Here is a 17,208-nt window from a genome sequence, read left to right on the forward strand (position 1 = left end):
GTTTCACTTGTGAAATGTAAGCTCAACATGTGAAAGGAACGTGCCATGAAATCCAATATTGTATAACAAACAAATGGAGAAATTACAGAGGGAAAGGTTACAGGTGTTGCATCTGACCCTGCCTTCACAGACTGGTTGAACTATCATGAGTAGGCTGGACAAAAATGTAATCTCTCAGTATGGAATAGTGTAAAACTGTCACTCTACCACCCTTTGTACCCCACTGGGTTGGATACAGTGCCTTGCGAAAGTATTCATCCCCCTTGGCATTTTTCCTATTTCGTTGCATTACAACCTGTAATTTAAATAGATTTTTATTTGGATTTCATGTAAATGGACATACACAAAATAGTCCAAATTGGTGAAGTGAAATGCAAAAAATATCTTGTTTCAAATAATTCAAACAAATGTAAAAAAAAAATGAAAAGTGGCGCGTGCATATGTATTCACCCCCTTTTCTCTGAAGCCCCTAAATAAGATCTGGTGCAACTAATCACCTTCAAAAGTCACATAATTACTTAAATGAAGTCCACCTGTGTGCCATCTAAGTGTCACATAAACTGTCACATGATCTCAGTATATATACACGTGTTCTGAATGGCCCCAGAGTCTGCAACACCACTAGGCGACGGGGCACCACCAAGCAAGCAGCACCATGAAGACCAAGGAGCTCTCCAAACAGGTCAGGGACAAAGTTGTGGAAAAGTACAGATTAGGGTTGGGTTATAAAAAAAATATACGAAACTTTGAACATCCCAAGGTGCAACATTACATCCATTATTAAAAAATGGAAAGAATATGGCACCACAACAAACCTGCCAAGAGAGGGCCACCCACCAAAACTCACGGACCAGGCAAGGAGGGCGTTAATAAGAGAGTCAACAAAGAGACCAAAGATAACCCTGAAGGAGCTGCAAAGCTCCACAGCGGAGATTGGAGTATCTGTCTATAGGACCACTTTAAGCCGTACACTGCACAGAGCTGGGCTTTATGGAAGAGAGGCCAGAAACAAGCCATTGCTTAAAGAAAAAAATAAGCAAACATGTTTGGTAATCGCCAAAAGGCATGTGCGAGACTCCCCAAACATATAGAAGTAGGTACTCTGGTCAGATGAGACTTTAATTTAGATTTTTGGCCATCAAGAAAAACACTATGTCTGGCGCAAACCCAACAACTCTCATCACTCCGAGAACACCATCCCCACAGTGAAGCATGATGGTGGCAGCATCATGCTGTGGGGATGTTTTTCATTGGCAGGGGACTGAGAAACTGATCAGAATTGAAGGAATGATGGATGGCGCTTAATACACTGAAATTCTTGAGTGAAACCTTTTCAGTCTTCAAGAGATTTGAGACTGGGACGGAGGTTCACCTTCCAGCAGGACAATGGCACTAAGCATACTGCTAAAGCAACACTCAAGTGGTTTGGCCTAGTCAAAGCCCAGACCTCAATCCACTTGAGAATCTCTGGTGTGACTTAAAGATTTCTGTACACCAGCAGAACCCATCCAACTGAAGGAGCTAGACCAGTTTTGCCCAAAAATCCAGGAGCGAATGTGCCAAGCTTATAGAGACATACCCCAAGAGACTTGCAGCTGTAATTGCTGCAAAAGGTGGCTGTACAAAGTATTGACTTTGGGGAGATGAATAGATATGCACGCTTAAGTTGACATTTTTTTGGTCTAAGTTCTTGTTTCACAATACAAAATATTGTGGTAGGCATGTTGTGTAAATCAAATGATACAAACCCCCCCAAAATAAATTTTATTTCCATGTTGTAACATTTTAAACACTTGTCAGGGACAACACAATAAAGTCAAGGACTTATCAAAATCAAATCAAATCCAATTTTATTTGTTCCATGATTCGTAGACAACAGTTGTAGACTAACAGTGAAATGCTTACAATTTCCAACAATGAAGAGTTAAACATAATTATTATATATATATATTTATCTTATCTAAATAGTGACACAAGGAATAGATACACAGTGAATAACAAATAAAAATGGCTATGTACAGTATATAGGGAGTAGAAAATGACATGGCTATATACAGTATTTAGGTAGTAGAAAAGAACATGGCCATATACAGTATATAGGGAGTAGAAAATAACATGGCTATATACAGGGAGTACCAGTACAGAGTCAATATGCTGGGGTACGAGGTCATTGAGGTAGCTATGTACTATACATATAGGTATAGGTAAAGTGACTAGGCAACAGGATAGATAATAGACAGTAGCAGCAGTGTGTGTGTGTGTGTGTGTGTGTGTGTGTGTGTGTGTGTGTGTGTGTGTGTGTGTGTGTGTGTGTGTGTGTGTGTGTGTGTGTGGCTGTGTGTTTCGCTGTGGCTGTGTGTGTGTGTGGCTGTGTGTGTGTGTGTGTGTGGCTGTGTGTCTGTGTGTTTAGAGTCCTGTGTGTTTGCATAGAGTCAATGCAAGAGAGTTAGTGTAAAAAAGGGTCAATGCAGGTAGTCCAGGTAGCCATTTGATTATATATTTAGCAGTCTTATTTAGAAGTCTTGTGACTTGGGGGTAGAAGCTGTTCAGGGTTCTGTTGGTTCCAGATTTAGTGCATTGTTACCACTTGCCATGCAGTAGCAAAGAGAATCGTCTTTGGCTTGGGGGGTTGGAGTATTTGACCATTTTTTTGCCTTCCTCTGACACCACCTGTAATAGAGGTCCTGGATGGCAGGGAGCTTGGCTCCGGTGATGTGCTGTGCCGTACGCACTACCCTCTGCAGCGCCTTGTGGTCGGATGCCAAGCAGTACCAAGTGGTACCAAGCCAGTCAAGATGCCCCTGATGGTGCAGCCGTAAAACGTTTTGAGGATCTGAGGGCTCGTACCAAATCTTTTCAGCCACCTGAGGGGGAAGAGTCGTTGTCAAGCCCCCTTCACAAACTGTGTTGGTGTGTTTGGACCATGATTGTTCCTTGGTAATGTGGACACCGAGGAACTTGAAGCTCTCAACCCACTCTACTACAGCCCTGTTGATGTGAATGGGGGTGTGCTCGGCCCTCCGTTTCCCGTAGCCAACGATCAGCTCCTTTGTCTTACTGACGTTGAGGGAGATGTTGTTGTCCTGCCACCACACTGCCAGGTCACTGACCTCCTCCCTATAGGCTGTCTCATCGTCGTAGGTGATCAGACCTACCACCGTTGTGTCGTCTGCAAACTTAATGATGGTGTTGGAGACATGCGAAGCCATGCAGTCGTGGGTGAACAGGGAGTACAGGAGGGGACTAAGCACACACCCCTGAGGGGCCCCTGGGTTGAAGGTCAGTGTGGAGGATATGTTGTTGCCTACCCTCAACACCTGGTGGCATCCCGTCAAGAAGTCCAGGATCCAGTTGCAGAGGCAAGTGTTCAGTCCCAGGGACCTATATACTGAACAAAAACAATGTAAAGTGTTGGTCCCATGTTTCATGAGCTGAAATAAAAGATCCCAGAAACGTTCCATAAGCACAAAAAGCTTATTTCTCTCAAAAATGTGTTTACATCCCTATTAGTGAGTATTTCTCCTTTGCCAAGATAATCCATCCACCTGACGGGTGTGGCATATCAAGAAGCTGATTAAACAGCATGATCATTACACAGGTGCACCTTGTGCTGGGGACAATAAAAGGCCCCTCTAAAATGTGCAGTTTTGTCACACAACACAATGCTCAAGATTTGATGGAGTGTGCTATTGGCATGCTGACTGCAGGAATGTCCACCACAGCTGTTGGCAGAAAATGTCATGTTATTTTCTCTACCATATGCCACCTCCAAATTTGTTTTAGAGAATTTGTCAGTATGTCCAACTGGCCTCACAACCGCAGACCACATGATCTAATCTAAGACCAGCCACCTGGACAGCTGATGAAACTGAGGAGTATTTCTGTGTACCTTAAAGCTCTTTTGTGGGGGGAAAACTCATTCTGAATGGCTGGGCCTAGCTCCCCAGTGGCTGGACCTGGCTCCAAAGTGGGTGGACCTATGCCCTCTCAGGCCCACCCATGAGTGCACCCCTAACCAGACATGTGAATTCCTTAGATTAGGGCCTAATTTATTTATTTCAATTGACTAATTTCCTAATCTGAATTGTAACTCAGTAAAATCATTGAAATTGTCTCATGTTGCATTTGATATTTTTGTTAAGTGGAGATTCAGACTTGGAAAATGGTTATATGGTTCAGTCATCAGCCAGCTTTTGACATTCTTTTAAAAATCAAAGTATAGTTTGTTCCACTCAGCACGCCGGTATATCTTACTGGATAGACTCTTACATTTGAAACAGTCTAAATAATGGTATCAGGCACTGGTATAGCAGCAGATGCTGGTTTGGATTCTATACAGTATTTGATGTTCTGTCATTACTTTGGCTTTATTATGACCTGCTGGAATCTGGAACTAATCATCTGCATGGAAGGGAATGTTTCAGGAAACGATTACATGTGCACATTCATTGTCTCTGAGCGGGTGCTGGATGTATATATATATATATATATATATATATATATATATTTTTTTTTTAAATAATACATTTCAAAAATAAAAGGTGAAAAGTGACTCATATAATGCTTTCTCTTATGTGTTTCTCAAGTCGGTGTCTAGCTCAATAGCACTTATGGTAAAGCGCTAGTGATGGGAGGCTTTTCAGTTTGAATCCAGGGTGGTATACACACACTGCTGTTGTGCCCGGAGCAAGGCACTTAAACCCCACTGAAGCTGTATGAAGAAATAAATAGATAGTGTGTACAATTAGAAAGCGTGTAATTAGCCCTTGGATGAAAGCATCTGTCATCTGACGGATTAGTATGTGTCCTTGTTATGTGACAGGGGAACAAGGGAAATGCTGGAGGAATTTGTAAGGAGTGTTTCTCCTTAAAGCACAATTGTGGTGTGTGCGTGCATGTGTACATACTGTACGTACATGTGTGTGCACGTTGTAACTACAATTGTTAATGCAGTAAAGGACAACGTATTGTGTGTGTGTGTGTTACTTACGCCACGTGTGCGCTCTCTCTCCAGAGCTGTACGCAGGGTGAGGACAGGCTGACCATCCTGTGTACCACTCCCTCCCTGAAGGACCTGGGCCTGCAGCCTCCTGTGGTCACCAAGGTGGCGTTCGTCCTGGATGGTTTCACCGCGCCCCAGTTTGACCTGCTGTATGTAGAGGACCCTCGCTTCGAGGACTTCCAGAGACCCACCGTCACATCCAAAGGCAACAAGAGCATCCTGGAGATTAAGGTGAGACGTGTCAGACCGGCACCTTTTTGTTCCCTAGTTGAGTTTCTATTGATCTCCTGAATCGTCTGAGTTTAAGGGGAATTGACAATATTAATGTTGAGGTCCTTTCTCCCACATCCACATTCTTCCCTCATCCCTTACCCCACCACCACCTCTCCATGCAGGGCTCTATGCTTACCTTTTTGACAAGGAACACGTGTTTGCCTAAGTTGACAAATGTACAGTGGACTGCACACAAAGAAATGTGAGAGCACAAAATGAAGAATATTTGAGATAATAAAGCACAGAAGAATATGAAGGAGGATATGCAAGCGAAAGGGTCGCACTGTAAAGACCTGCCATGATGATAATGATGAAAGCTGGGGTCAGTGCAACTACCAATGCATCCATTCAGGAAATGAATTAAAATTGGAGAATTCCTATTTTAAAACAAATGGCTCTTACAGTTTCTCTTCTGGACGAGAGTTTCAGTTGATCTCCTGAATTGAAATGGAATTGAGCCCTGATTGTAGCCTGTTGTACTTTGCCCTCCTAGACACCCTTCCACTGACTCACCCTCGCCCGTCTGAGGTGGGAAGGAAACAATACTGGGGGCGAGGGGTTTGTATACTGAAAGAAAACAGGAAAAAGAGTCCCGTTTCCCATCGCTCACCCCCTACATTTCCCTCACTCACTCCTCCGATCCCTCTCCTCTGTGTATTCTCTCCATCTCACTGCATTGTCTCAGGTTCCTGAGGTCAAAGCCCTTGACATATTAATGGCGTGTTTCAAATGGGCAACCTAATTCGTCTGGGTAGAAAACGTTGTTGTTGTTTTTTTACAATGAAAACAATTATAGCTTTCTTTCTTTTTTTGTTACTGAGGCGGCCCGATGGTTAGTGACAGCTGTGTGGAACAGGTCTCACAGGATCCTGGGTCGGCTTTTTTCCCAGGCATGACCTTGGCCCCATGGCTTAATCCAGCCCCTGTAACCTCCCAACCCCCATCTCGGTCCCAGATGAGCTCCCATGAGCCCCCATTACCCCAGGGACACCCAAGGCCCTGGGTTGCACTGTTATAGAGTACATTTGGGGCCATCTGATATCTTTGCCCCAAAATGTCCGCCAATCAGTAAAGGCTACTGATAATGTTATTAGTCTTGGCTGGTGTCGAGCTCTTATCTCTACAGATCGTTCCATGGGAGGGTAACAAGCATCTTAGCCCAGATTAGCGCCACACACTCTGTTTGTTTGGATAGACTGTTTAATGCCTGGCAGAAATTGTATAGTTATTCTCTCTATGGGATATGTTGCTTTCAATGACTCGTAAACACACATTAAATGTTACACACAACCTCAGAGTACAGACATGAGATGACACGTGTTCAGATGAGAGATTGTACATATTATGCAATATGCTTTGTACATGTTAAAATACTGTTGATATTAGAGTTTGTTATTGTCTCAGTGTCCATGTGTGAGTATGCGGGGGGGTTGTGAAACAAGGACCTTTTCCCTCGTGGGGACATTTCCCACATCCCCATGAGGACAAAGGCTATTTTAAGTTTAGGATTAGGGTAAGGGTTAGTGGTTGGGGTTAGGGTTAGGAGTTAGGTTTAGGGTTTTGGTTACGGGTTACGGGTTAAGGTATTAATTAGTAAGGGTTAAGTTTAGGGTTAAGAGTTAGAGAAAATCAGATTTTGAATGGAAATAAATGTAATGTGCCCACGAGGATAAAAGAACGTGTGTGTGTGTGTGTGTGTGTGTGTGTGTGTGTGTGTGTGTGTGTGTGTGTGTGTGTGTGTGTGTGTGTGTGTGTGTGTGTGTGTGTGTGTGTGTGTGTGTGTGTGTGTGTGTGTGTGTGTGTGTGTGTGTGTGTGTGTGTGTGTGTGTGTGTGTGTGTGTGTGTGTGTGTGTGTGTGTGTGTGTGTTCACATGTACTGCACTAGTTGACGCATACAGTTACACCGTGAGGTTTGGGAACAGGTGCGGCCCTCCACTCTGTGTCAAATCTGAAAATCCCAGGCTGTCACGCGAGGAATGTGATCATTCTTTTTATTGCCTTCTGCTATACACAGCACAACCATGCAGAGTGAGAGTCAACTGAGCTGTGTGTGTGTGTGTGTGTGTGTGTGTGTGTGTGTGTGTGTGTGTGTGTGTGTGTGTGTGTGTGTGTGTGTGTGTGTGTGTGTGTGTGTGTGTGTGTGTGTGTGTGTGTGTGTGTGTGTGTGTGTGTGTGTGTGTGTGTGAACCAAGCAGTTTGAGAATAAACCGTCAGGCGACAGTGTTGAGGTTGAGACAGTAACATTAGAGAGTGAAGGAACCAGACCATTTTACAGTCCAAGAGCCAAGTGAAATGTGTGTGAAGGAGCATCAGAGCATGTAGCCAAGGCAGTGATGGTGAGATTCCTTCCTTCAAAAATCCTCTCTTCCCGTCTGAAGAGCCCTCATCGACAAAAGGGTTGTTAGGTAGTTTGTATGCAGACGCAGAGAGGCTGTTGTCTCTGTCCTGGAGAGAGGGTTCACGATAACAGTAGTGGCACCACAACTAGTGCCTCAGTCACTTCCACTGGAAGCAGTTTTCGAGCAAGCCTGCATGCATGTCTCTGTGTGGATATGGTAGGACTCTGAGGATGATGTAGTACGTAGGATATTTATACTGACTCCATTTATCCCTTTCCCCTTCTTTCTAAATCTCCATAACCCCCATCTCCAGGTGCCAGGTCGTGTGGATGTGGAGGCGATGAAGGGGGAGGTGCTGAAGGTGTCTAACAGGACCTGTGAGAGTGTGACTGTGGTGGGGAACACCCTGGAGTGTACTGTCCCCATGGAGTTACGGGATGCCACCAATGAACTGGAGGTGGAGGTGAGGACAGACACACACACACACAGAGACAGAGAGAGACAGAGAGAGAGACAGAGAGAGACCTAGTACAGACACATTGACAAAAACACACTCCATTCCAGCTAAACTCTCAGTGAACATTTCCAAACTACCTCCATTGGGTTTCTACTGAGTTCCCTCATCACCCCTAGTTAAACATTAGTGAGCCCACCCTACCTTCCCTAGGATCTCTGAGCCCTCCACTTCAGCCCTTCACTTGAAACAGCCCCTTGTCTACAGAGACCTCTTCAGACCACTACCCCCCATCCCCCCCACAGTCTAGCAGTACCCCCTCCACAGCTTCATAAAGGCCTTGTTGGGCAGCAACTGCATCCATACAGAGGGCTCTGTGTGTGGTGTGTCCGTGCATTTGTGTATGTGCCCATGATGACGATGGCTTTGTGTGTGTGTGTGTGTGTGTGTGTGTGTGTGTGTGTGTGCGCGCGCGCACGTGCTTGCGCGCAAGCGTGTGCTTGAAGCATGTGTGTGCGTCCTGACTGTTTGTATTGACAGCCCCTGCTTTGATAGATGCCTGCTTTGATAGATCATACAGTCATTTTTATCGTTCTGCTGCCTGGCATTTTATTACCACTAGGCGGGTAAATCCACGGATATCTCTGCATTCCTCCTGGCATTCCATCAACACCTGTAACGGTTTTCTTGCGGTGAAGGAGAGGCGGACCAAAACGCAGCGTGGTTTCTATTCATGGTTCTTTAATGAAGAAAACTATACATGAACAGACTAACAAAAACAAGAAACGTGAAAACCTAAAACAGCCCTGTCTGGTGCAAACACAGAGACAGGAACAATCACCCACAAACACACAGTGAAACCCAGGCTACAACTGATGACACCTGCCTCTGATTGAGAACCATACTAGGCCGAAACATAGAAATACCCAAATCATAGAAAAACAAACATAGACTGCCCACCCCAACTCACACCCTGACCATACTAAATAATAACAAAACAAAGGAAATAAATGTCAGAACGTGACAACACCTCTCAACTTTTACTGGACTGTTCAACTCAGACTTCCAATATCTCCCAAAAAGTCGTCTGCCTCAAATAGTATTTATCTGACACATAAAATGCTTATGAATGTAATAACAATAGATTGTTCAACCACAAACTTTTGACTTTCCACATGATTTAACCCTTAAAACGCTACAGGAACACTGAGCTGGGGCCTATTTTGTAAACAAGGTGTACACACTAACAGTTTCTCGTGGTTGAAGTAGCTTTGTGCAAATGGGTAATATATGACTCATGTATCATTCATAAAGAGAACAGGTAGCCTAGTTAAATATAATAACAAGATGCAAACATTTGCCGTTAGTGATAAGAGCAACTATAGGCTACTATAGGCTACTCGTGAAGTAGCCTATCGGCCTACAACAAGCTTGGACTGTCGACCATTCGTCCCATCTCTCATTGAATTGGACCCACTTCACATTAGTAAATAGATGAGCTATTTCAAGTAGCCCAATTCCTCAACCTTTTCTGGCCATGATGAGTTTATATTCCCGTAGTAGCCATGCAAAAAAAATTACAGTGCGCATCGCTCATTTAATTGGGAAAGTTAATCATTTCTCGTTTTTTGCTTGACGCATCGGACAGGGTGTGCGCTTTATAACATACAGTTCATCTTTTGCATTGAAGTGTGTAGGGATTGTTGTTGCCTTTCAGAAACGGTCCGATACCGCTAATGTCACTGCAAAATAAAACGTTCTGCCAACTCCTCCAAAGACATTTGATCAAGTCGGCCATTCCTATTTCCTTTAGATACTGTCTTAGCCTAATTCCAAAACGTCCAAACTTGACAGAAAAAAAGGGTGTTATTATCACCATAAAAGGTGAACGGGTGTTTTTCAGGACGAGTTATAATGGTTGTTCACGTGTGCACAGTTTTACGACAGGTCTGATTTCATAATGGGAAACATGTATGGCATTCACTAAGTTTATACATCTAAATATTTTTGTGCAGATCTTTCATGTTAAAATTACGCAAACCACTTATAAATGAGGCCCCTGGAGAGGAGACGGTGGCCGTGTCCAAATACCCATACTAGCGTATTACATACTTGGCAACTGCTTGTCATCCGACCGCAAGGTGCTACAGAGGGTAGTGTATACGGCCCAGTTCATCACTGGGGCCGAACTCCCTGCCTTCCAGGACCTCTATACCAGGCGGTGTTAAATACTCCAGCCACCCAAGTCATAGACAGTTCTCTCTGCTACCGCAGGGCAGGTGGTACCGATGCACCAAGTCTGGAACCAACAGGACCCTGAACAGCTTCTACCCCCAAGCCATAAAACAGCTAAATAGTTAACCAAATAGCTACCCGGACTACCTGGATTGACACTTTTTGCACTAACTTTTTTGACTCATCACATATGCTGCTGCTACTGTTTACTATCTGTCACTTTATTCCTAGTTATATTTACATATCTACCTAATTACCTCGTACCCCTGCACATCGACCCGGTACTGGTACCCCTTGTATATATAGCCAAGTTATCGTTACTCATTGTTTATCTATTATTACCATGCCATGAACCAAAAGGTTGTATGTTAAATTCCCAGGTGAGGACATGAATATTAATTACTATATGAATTAACATCCACAATGTAATCATATAGGTCATATAGGTCAACATCATATAGGTTAAATACATCATTTGGATAGATTTGGGTAGAGACCCAAACAAAAGAGCGAGGAGTACCTCGAATAAATACAGTTGAAGTCGGAAGTTTAAATAGTTTAGCCAAATACATTTAAACTCTGTTTTTCACAATTCCTGACATTTAATCCGAGTAAAAATTCCCTGTCTTAGGTCAGTTAGGATCACCACTTTATTTTAAGAATGTTAAATGTCAGAATAATAGTATAGGGAATTATTTATTTCAGCTTTTCTTTCTTTCATCACATTCCCAGTGGGTCAGACGTTTACATACACTCAATTAGTATTTGGTAACATTGCCTTTAAATTTGTTTAACTTGAGTCAAATGTTTTGGGTATTCTTTCACAAGCTTCCCACAATAAGTCGGGTGAATTTTGGCCCATTCCTCCTGACAGAGCTGGTGTAACTGAGTCAGGTTTGTAGGCCTCCTTGCTTGCACATGCTTTTCAGTTCTGCCCACAAATGTTCTATAGGATTGAGGTCAGGGCTTTTGGGATTGACACTCCAATACCTTGACTTTGTTGTCCTTAAACCATTTTGCCACAACTTTGGAAGTATGCTTGGGGTCATTGTCCATTTGGAAGACCCATTCGCAACCAAGCTTCCTGACTGATGTCTTACTCATGATGCCATCTATTTTGTGAAGTGCACCAGTCCCTCCTGTAGCAAAGCACCCCCACAACATGATGCTGCCACCCCAATGCTTCACGGTTGGGATGGTGTTCTTCGGCTTGCAAGCTTCCCCCTTTTTCCTCCAAACATAACGATGGTCATTATGGCCAAACAGTTCTGTTTTTGTTTCATCAGACCAGGGGACATTTCTCCAAAAAGTACCATATTTGTCCCCATGTGCAGTTGCAAACCGTAGTCTGGAGTTTTTATGGCAGTTTCGAAGAAGTGGCTTCTTCCTGAGTGGCCTTTCAGGTTTGCACTTTTCGCACCAATGTACGTTCATCTCTAGGAGGCAGAACGCATCTCCTTCCTGAGCGGTATCACGGCTGCATGGTCCCATGGTGTTTATACTTGCATACTATTGTTTGTACAGATGAATGTGTTACCTTCAGGCATTTGGAAATTGCTCCCAAGGATGAACCAGACTTGTGGAGGTCTACAATTTTTTTTCTTGATTTTCCTATGATGTCAAGCAAAGAGGCACTGAGTTTGAAGGTAGGCCTTGAAATTACATCCACAGGTACACCTTACTTGTGTCATGCACAAAGTAGATGTCCTAACCGACTTGCCAAAACTATAGTTTGTTATCAAGAAATTTGTGGAGTGGTTGAAAAATGAGTTTTAATGACTGTACACACGCCACAATGATTAACACACGGGACGAGACCCGTAATCATCTGCGCAATCCACAAAGGCACGAAAGCCCAAAACACACAGCACAGGTACTCACACGCACCAATGGACATTGTAACAATAATCAACAAGACCATGGACACCAAAGGACACATACATACAAATACTAATCAGTGGGAATAGGAGACAGATGTGCGTGATGAATGGGATCCGTGACACAAGTTGAGCAAACACATCATTTAAAGTTTAAAGTCGGAAGCTAAGTTTGGGCCAACTAAAAACGTTTAAGTTCAGGTAACACTTTGATCAAAAAGTTGAGTAAACTTAAAAAGGCTGTGGAACCAGTTACTTAATAATAATCAGTTGAAACAACTAGAATTGATTTACAGTGTGCGTGTGCGCGCATCAGTATTTCCCCTAGGGAAAAATAAAAATAATAATCTAGAAAGTAGTTGTACATCTCACTCACTGTTCTCCTCTCCTTTCTGTGTGTGTGTATTGTGTGTGCGTAGTGGCGTCAGGCATCGTCTTCAGTGAGTCTGGGAAGAGTGATGTTGGCTCATGAACAGGACTACAGAGGGCTGATAGCAGGCTGTGTGTGTGTCAGCCTGTTACTACTTCTGCTGCTCACTCTATTCATCTGGAAAAGGAGGAACAAGCACATTGACGGTACGTGTGTTATTATAGAAATGTGAGATACAGGATTTACTATGTTTTTGTTTGTGTGGGTTTTGTGTGCGTGTGTACGTTTGCACGTGTGTCCACCTCCTACTAGCCGTGTTGGGCTGTGGGGTTGGGATGGCTGTGGTTGCTGGAGATGTTGTGCTGACTGGCTGGTCACGATGGGAGAAATGGTGGAGCGCTCTGTCCTTCTCCTTCAATGACTGTGTTCTCTCTCTCTCTCTCTCTCTCTCTCTCTCTCTCTCTCTCTCTCTCTCTCTCTCTCTCTCTCTCCCTTTCTCTGGTCCTACCTTCTCCCTCCACCTTTACCCCATCTTTCCCTATCGCTCACCTCTCTCTGCCACCACTCTCTTCTCTACATCTCATCACATTCCCTACATCCAATCCTCTACCTACCTCCCTCTCTTTCTCTCTCTCTCGCCCAAACACCCACCCACCCACCCACCACCCACCACCCACCACCACCCCCCCCCTCTTCTCCCCCTCTCCATCTCTCTGGTCTCCAGATCTGGCTGAGGGTAAGGTTTGGTATGATGGCCGGGCTCACATTCAGCACTTGGACATGTTGGCAAACGCCCGAAGCGTCAGCCCCACTAACGAAATGGTGTCCCACGAGTCGGTGGACTATAGAACCACCCTGCTGGAGGGTACGTTTCCTGACACAACACCATGGCCCTGATCCTAACACTAACCCTGTCCTAACACTAACACTGACCTTATAACCCTGTACTAACACTAACGCCGACCTTATAACCCTGTCCTAACACTAACGCCGACCTTATAACCCTGTCCTAACACTAACGCTGACCTTATAACCCTGTCCTAACACTAACGCTGACCTTATAACCCTGTACTAACAATGCTCGCTTTCCTTTCCTAAACTTAAAGTGGCTATTTGTATTTGAAACAATTACAAATTGTACTCGACTGCCATTGTTTCGGTAAAAAGCTGAGGAATGGGGCTGGAGGAATGTAACGACTCTCAAATTCATAGTCAGAGCTATGGATGCATTGACAGACCATCCATGATATCAACACAACAGATGCAACCATGTTTTGAGGCTGTACAGTGTTGGTTTACATTTACTTTGCTTTTAAACTTTGGAGTAAAACAAGTTTATATGTTGGGTTATGACAGTTGAGCTAAGCTTATGAACTATTTACACATTATATTCTTCAAGAAACAATGGGTACATATGATTCATTTATAACAACAACAACAACAAAATGGATGTCGCAACGATTGGCCCCTTTAAACTTCTAACTCGTAAGTTCATAACCCAGAGATGTGCTGCAACTTCTAAGGACTAGAGTCCCTGCATGAACCTCTTTTAATATAACCCCAACTGTTTCCACTCATTCGAGCAACACTGACAGAAAGGGAAGAAAGCAACGTAACTACCTTTCTCACTTTCCTCTGCATGTACTGGGCAGGGCTCAAGTTCTCCCTCTTCCGTTCTGTAACCATGACTCTCTCTGGCATCACTCTGTGATCATCTGACCTCACGCTGACCTCTAACCCTGACACCCTGTAGTAATTGACCTTTGGCTATATTGTTTCAGACCAGGGCGTGGAGAGGCCAGAGTCGTGCAGGGGGGCTCCCCCCATCTACGGGGGCCATGGGGAACTCCTGTCCCCCAGGCTGGGGCTGGGTGGCATGGGGATGGGGATAGGTCTGGGGGTGGAGGGGGAGCTGGTGTCCCCTCTCCTGTCGGCCTCGGTCCACATCGACACGTCCCAGCTGCACCCTGACCTGCTGAAGGAGGTTCAACATGTGGTCATCGCCAGGGAACACCTGCTGTTACACCTAAACCAGGTCATAGGCAGAGGTGAGTGGGATGATCATACATGTGTGTGGGATAGACATATATAGGATAGACATGTAGAGGGATGGATGGATAGTCCAGGAGGCAGGAGGGGGACAGGGAGAGCAGGTAGCTGACGAGTGGTGGCTATTCAGCAGCCTGATGGTCTGGGGGTAGAAGCTATTGGCCATTCTGACAGTTTTTGTCATGATTCTCCTATACTGCCCACGTCTGAGTGATGGAAATGGGGAGAACAGGCCATGGCTCAGGTGGCTGGGGTCCTACCTCTTCCCTGTAGGCGTGTCATCATTTTTGGTAATCAGGCCTACCACTGTCATGTCGTCAGCGAACTTGATGATGGGGTCGGAACTGTGTCTACTATACATACTTCTGATACATGAAAAGACACACACATCCATGAACCCACACACACCTACACAAACATTACCTTAACGTACACCAAATGGCCAAAAGTATGTGGGCACCCCTTCAAATGTTTTCAGCTGAAAGACCCCCCGAGCTTCCCCATGATGTTGTCCAACGATTTAACTCAATAAGTCATAGTTTTAGACAAAGTACACGAGATATACAAAAGTATGTGGACAACCCTTCAAATGAGTGGATTTGGCTATTTTAGCCACACCTGTTGCTGACACGTGTATAAAATAGAGCACACCGCCATGCAACCTCCATAGACAAACATTGGCAGCAGAGTGGCCTTACTGGAGTGCTCAGTGACTTTCAACGTGGCACCGTCATAGGATGCCACCTTTCCAACTAGTCAGTTTGTCTAATTTCTGTTCTGATGGAGCTGCCCAGGTCAACTGTAAGTGCTGTTATTGTGACGTGGAAATGTCTAGGAACAACAACGGCTCAGCCGCGAAGTGGTAGGCCACACAAGCTCACAGAACGGGACTACCGAGCGCTGAAGATCATAGCGTGTAAAAATCTCTGTCCTAGGTTGCAACACTCACTACCGAGTTCCAAACTGCCTCAGGAAGCAACTTCAACACAATAACTGTTAGTCGGAAGCTTCATGAAATGTGTTTCCATGGCCAAGCAGCCGCACACGAGCCTAAGATCACCATGCACAATGCCAAGCGTCGGCTGGAGTGGTGTAAAGCTCGCCGCCATTGGATTCTGGAGCAGTGGAAATTCGTTCTCTGGAGTTATGAATCACGCTTCACCATCTGGCAGTCCGACTAACAAATCTGGGTTTGGCGGATGCCAGTAGAACGCTACCTGCCCGAACGCATAGTGCCAACCGTAAAATTTGATGGAGGAGGAATAATGTTTTTCATGGTTTGGGCTAGGCCCCTTAGTTCCAGTGAAGGGAAATCTTAACGCTACAGCATACAATGACATTCTAGACGATTCTGTTCTTCCAACTTTGTGGCAATAGTTTGAGGAAGGGCCTTTGCTGTTTCAGCAGGACAATGCCCCTGTACACAAGGCGAGGTCCATACAAAAATGGTTTGTTGAGATCTGTGTGGAAGAACTTGACTGGCCTGAACAGAGCCCTGATCTCAACCCCATCGAACACATTTGGGATGAATTGGAACACAGACTGTGTGCCAGGCATAATCGCTCAACATCAGTGCCGGATCTCAATAATGCTCTTGTGGCCGAATGGAAGCAAGTCCCCGCAGCAATGTTCCCACGTCTAATGGAAAGCCTTCCCAGAGGAGGAGTGGAGGCTGTTATAGCAGCAAAGGGGGGGACCAACTCCATATGAATGCCCATGATTCTGGAATGAGATGTTCGACAAGCCGGTGTCCACATACAAGTCGTGTATACTCAGACTCGGACTTTAGGGAATCTGTAGGTCTCAACCATGGTAATATCAGAATCCATCCCCATAGGGGATACACCTAAATACAGTATTCACCATGTTAGAGCTTAGTGACCAACATAATCAAACCACCAGGTTTGACATTCAGATATGAAAACAGAAAAAGGAGAAAGGCCTTTCTCTGTTATTAACATCCGCACAATGTTCAGGGACAATGCTCCCCCCAAAAATCCCCCCTCCCCCTTGACTCGGCCCTCAGGGAAGCCTGGAGATTCCGAAGCAGGATTATGGGGTGGAGTGGGATGATTTATTCCCGGGTAGAATTCAGAGCACCATTGTTTATCCGTGTGGTGTAACCCGAGCCCTCAGTGCATCTGCAGGGATCGTGATGGGAGAACACCTCAGAGTTCTCTACACTCCCTAGCTTTTAATAGCCCAACACCCTTGCAAAGCTGCACTGAGCCCCCCAGACCACATATAATAAAGGCCACAGTAACTCAGATATGGGGCGATATAGCCTCTAATGAACCCTATTGAACTAAACTGAAGGGAATGAATGGGCGCCTCAAGTAGAGCTTCATAGAAGTAATCGAGACTTCAACAAAGGGGAATCTAGCTTTTCAGCCTGCCTGACTCAGTGGGTTAACCGAACAAGGCAGTTCACCCACTGTTCCTAGGCCGTCATCGTAAACAAGAATTTGTTCTTAACTGACTTGCCTAGTTAACTAAAGGTTAAATTAAATAAATGACATATATTTTTTAAATTGCTCCATTGACTTACTGATCTAAAGAAGTATGTCTATAAAAGAAATCAAGGGTTTCAGCGTCAAGCATTCCTCTAA

At 44.7% G+C, this 17,208-nt stretch overlaps 1 protein-coding gene across 1 annotated transcript in view; it reads left to right on the top strand.

Annotated features, from left to right (window-relative positions):
• LOC118400969 (hepatocyte growth factor receptor-like) overlaps positions 1–17,208 on the top strand; it is a 73,089-nt gene that overhangs the window by 45,391 nt on the left and 10,490 nt on the right. Inside the window, exons 11-15 of the mRNA XM_035798029.2 lie at positions 5,015–5,233; positions 7,928–8,077; positions 12,600–12,756; positions 13,275–13,415; positions 14,332–14,598. Coding sequence (XP_035653922.2) covers positions 5,015–5,233; positions 7,928–8,077; positions 12,600–12,756; positions 13,275–13,415; positions 14,332–14,598 — 934 coding nt within the window. The remainder of the gene's footprint in view (positions 1–5,014; positions 5,234–7,927; positions 8,078–12,599; positions 12,757–13,274; positions 13,416–14,331; positions 14,599–17,208) is intronic.

Source organism: Oncorhynchus keta, chromosome 22, assembly GCF_023373465.1.
Source record: "Oncorhynchus keta strain PuntledgeMale-10-30-2019 chromosome 22, Oket_V2, whole genome shotgun sequence".
Classification (NCBI taxonomy): domain Eukaryota; kingdom Metazoa; phylum Chordata; class Actinopteri; order Salmoniformes; family Salmonidae; genus Oncorhynchus; species Oncorhynchus keta.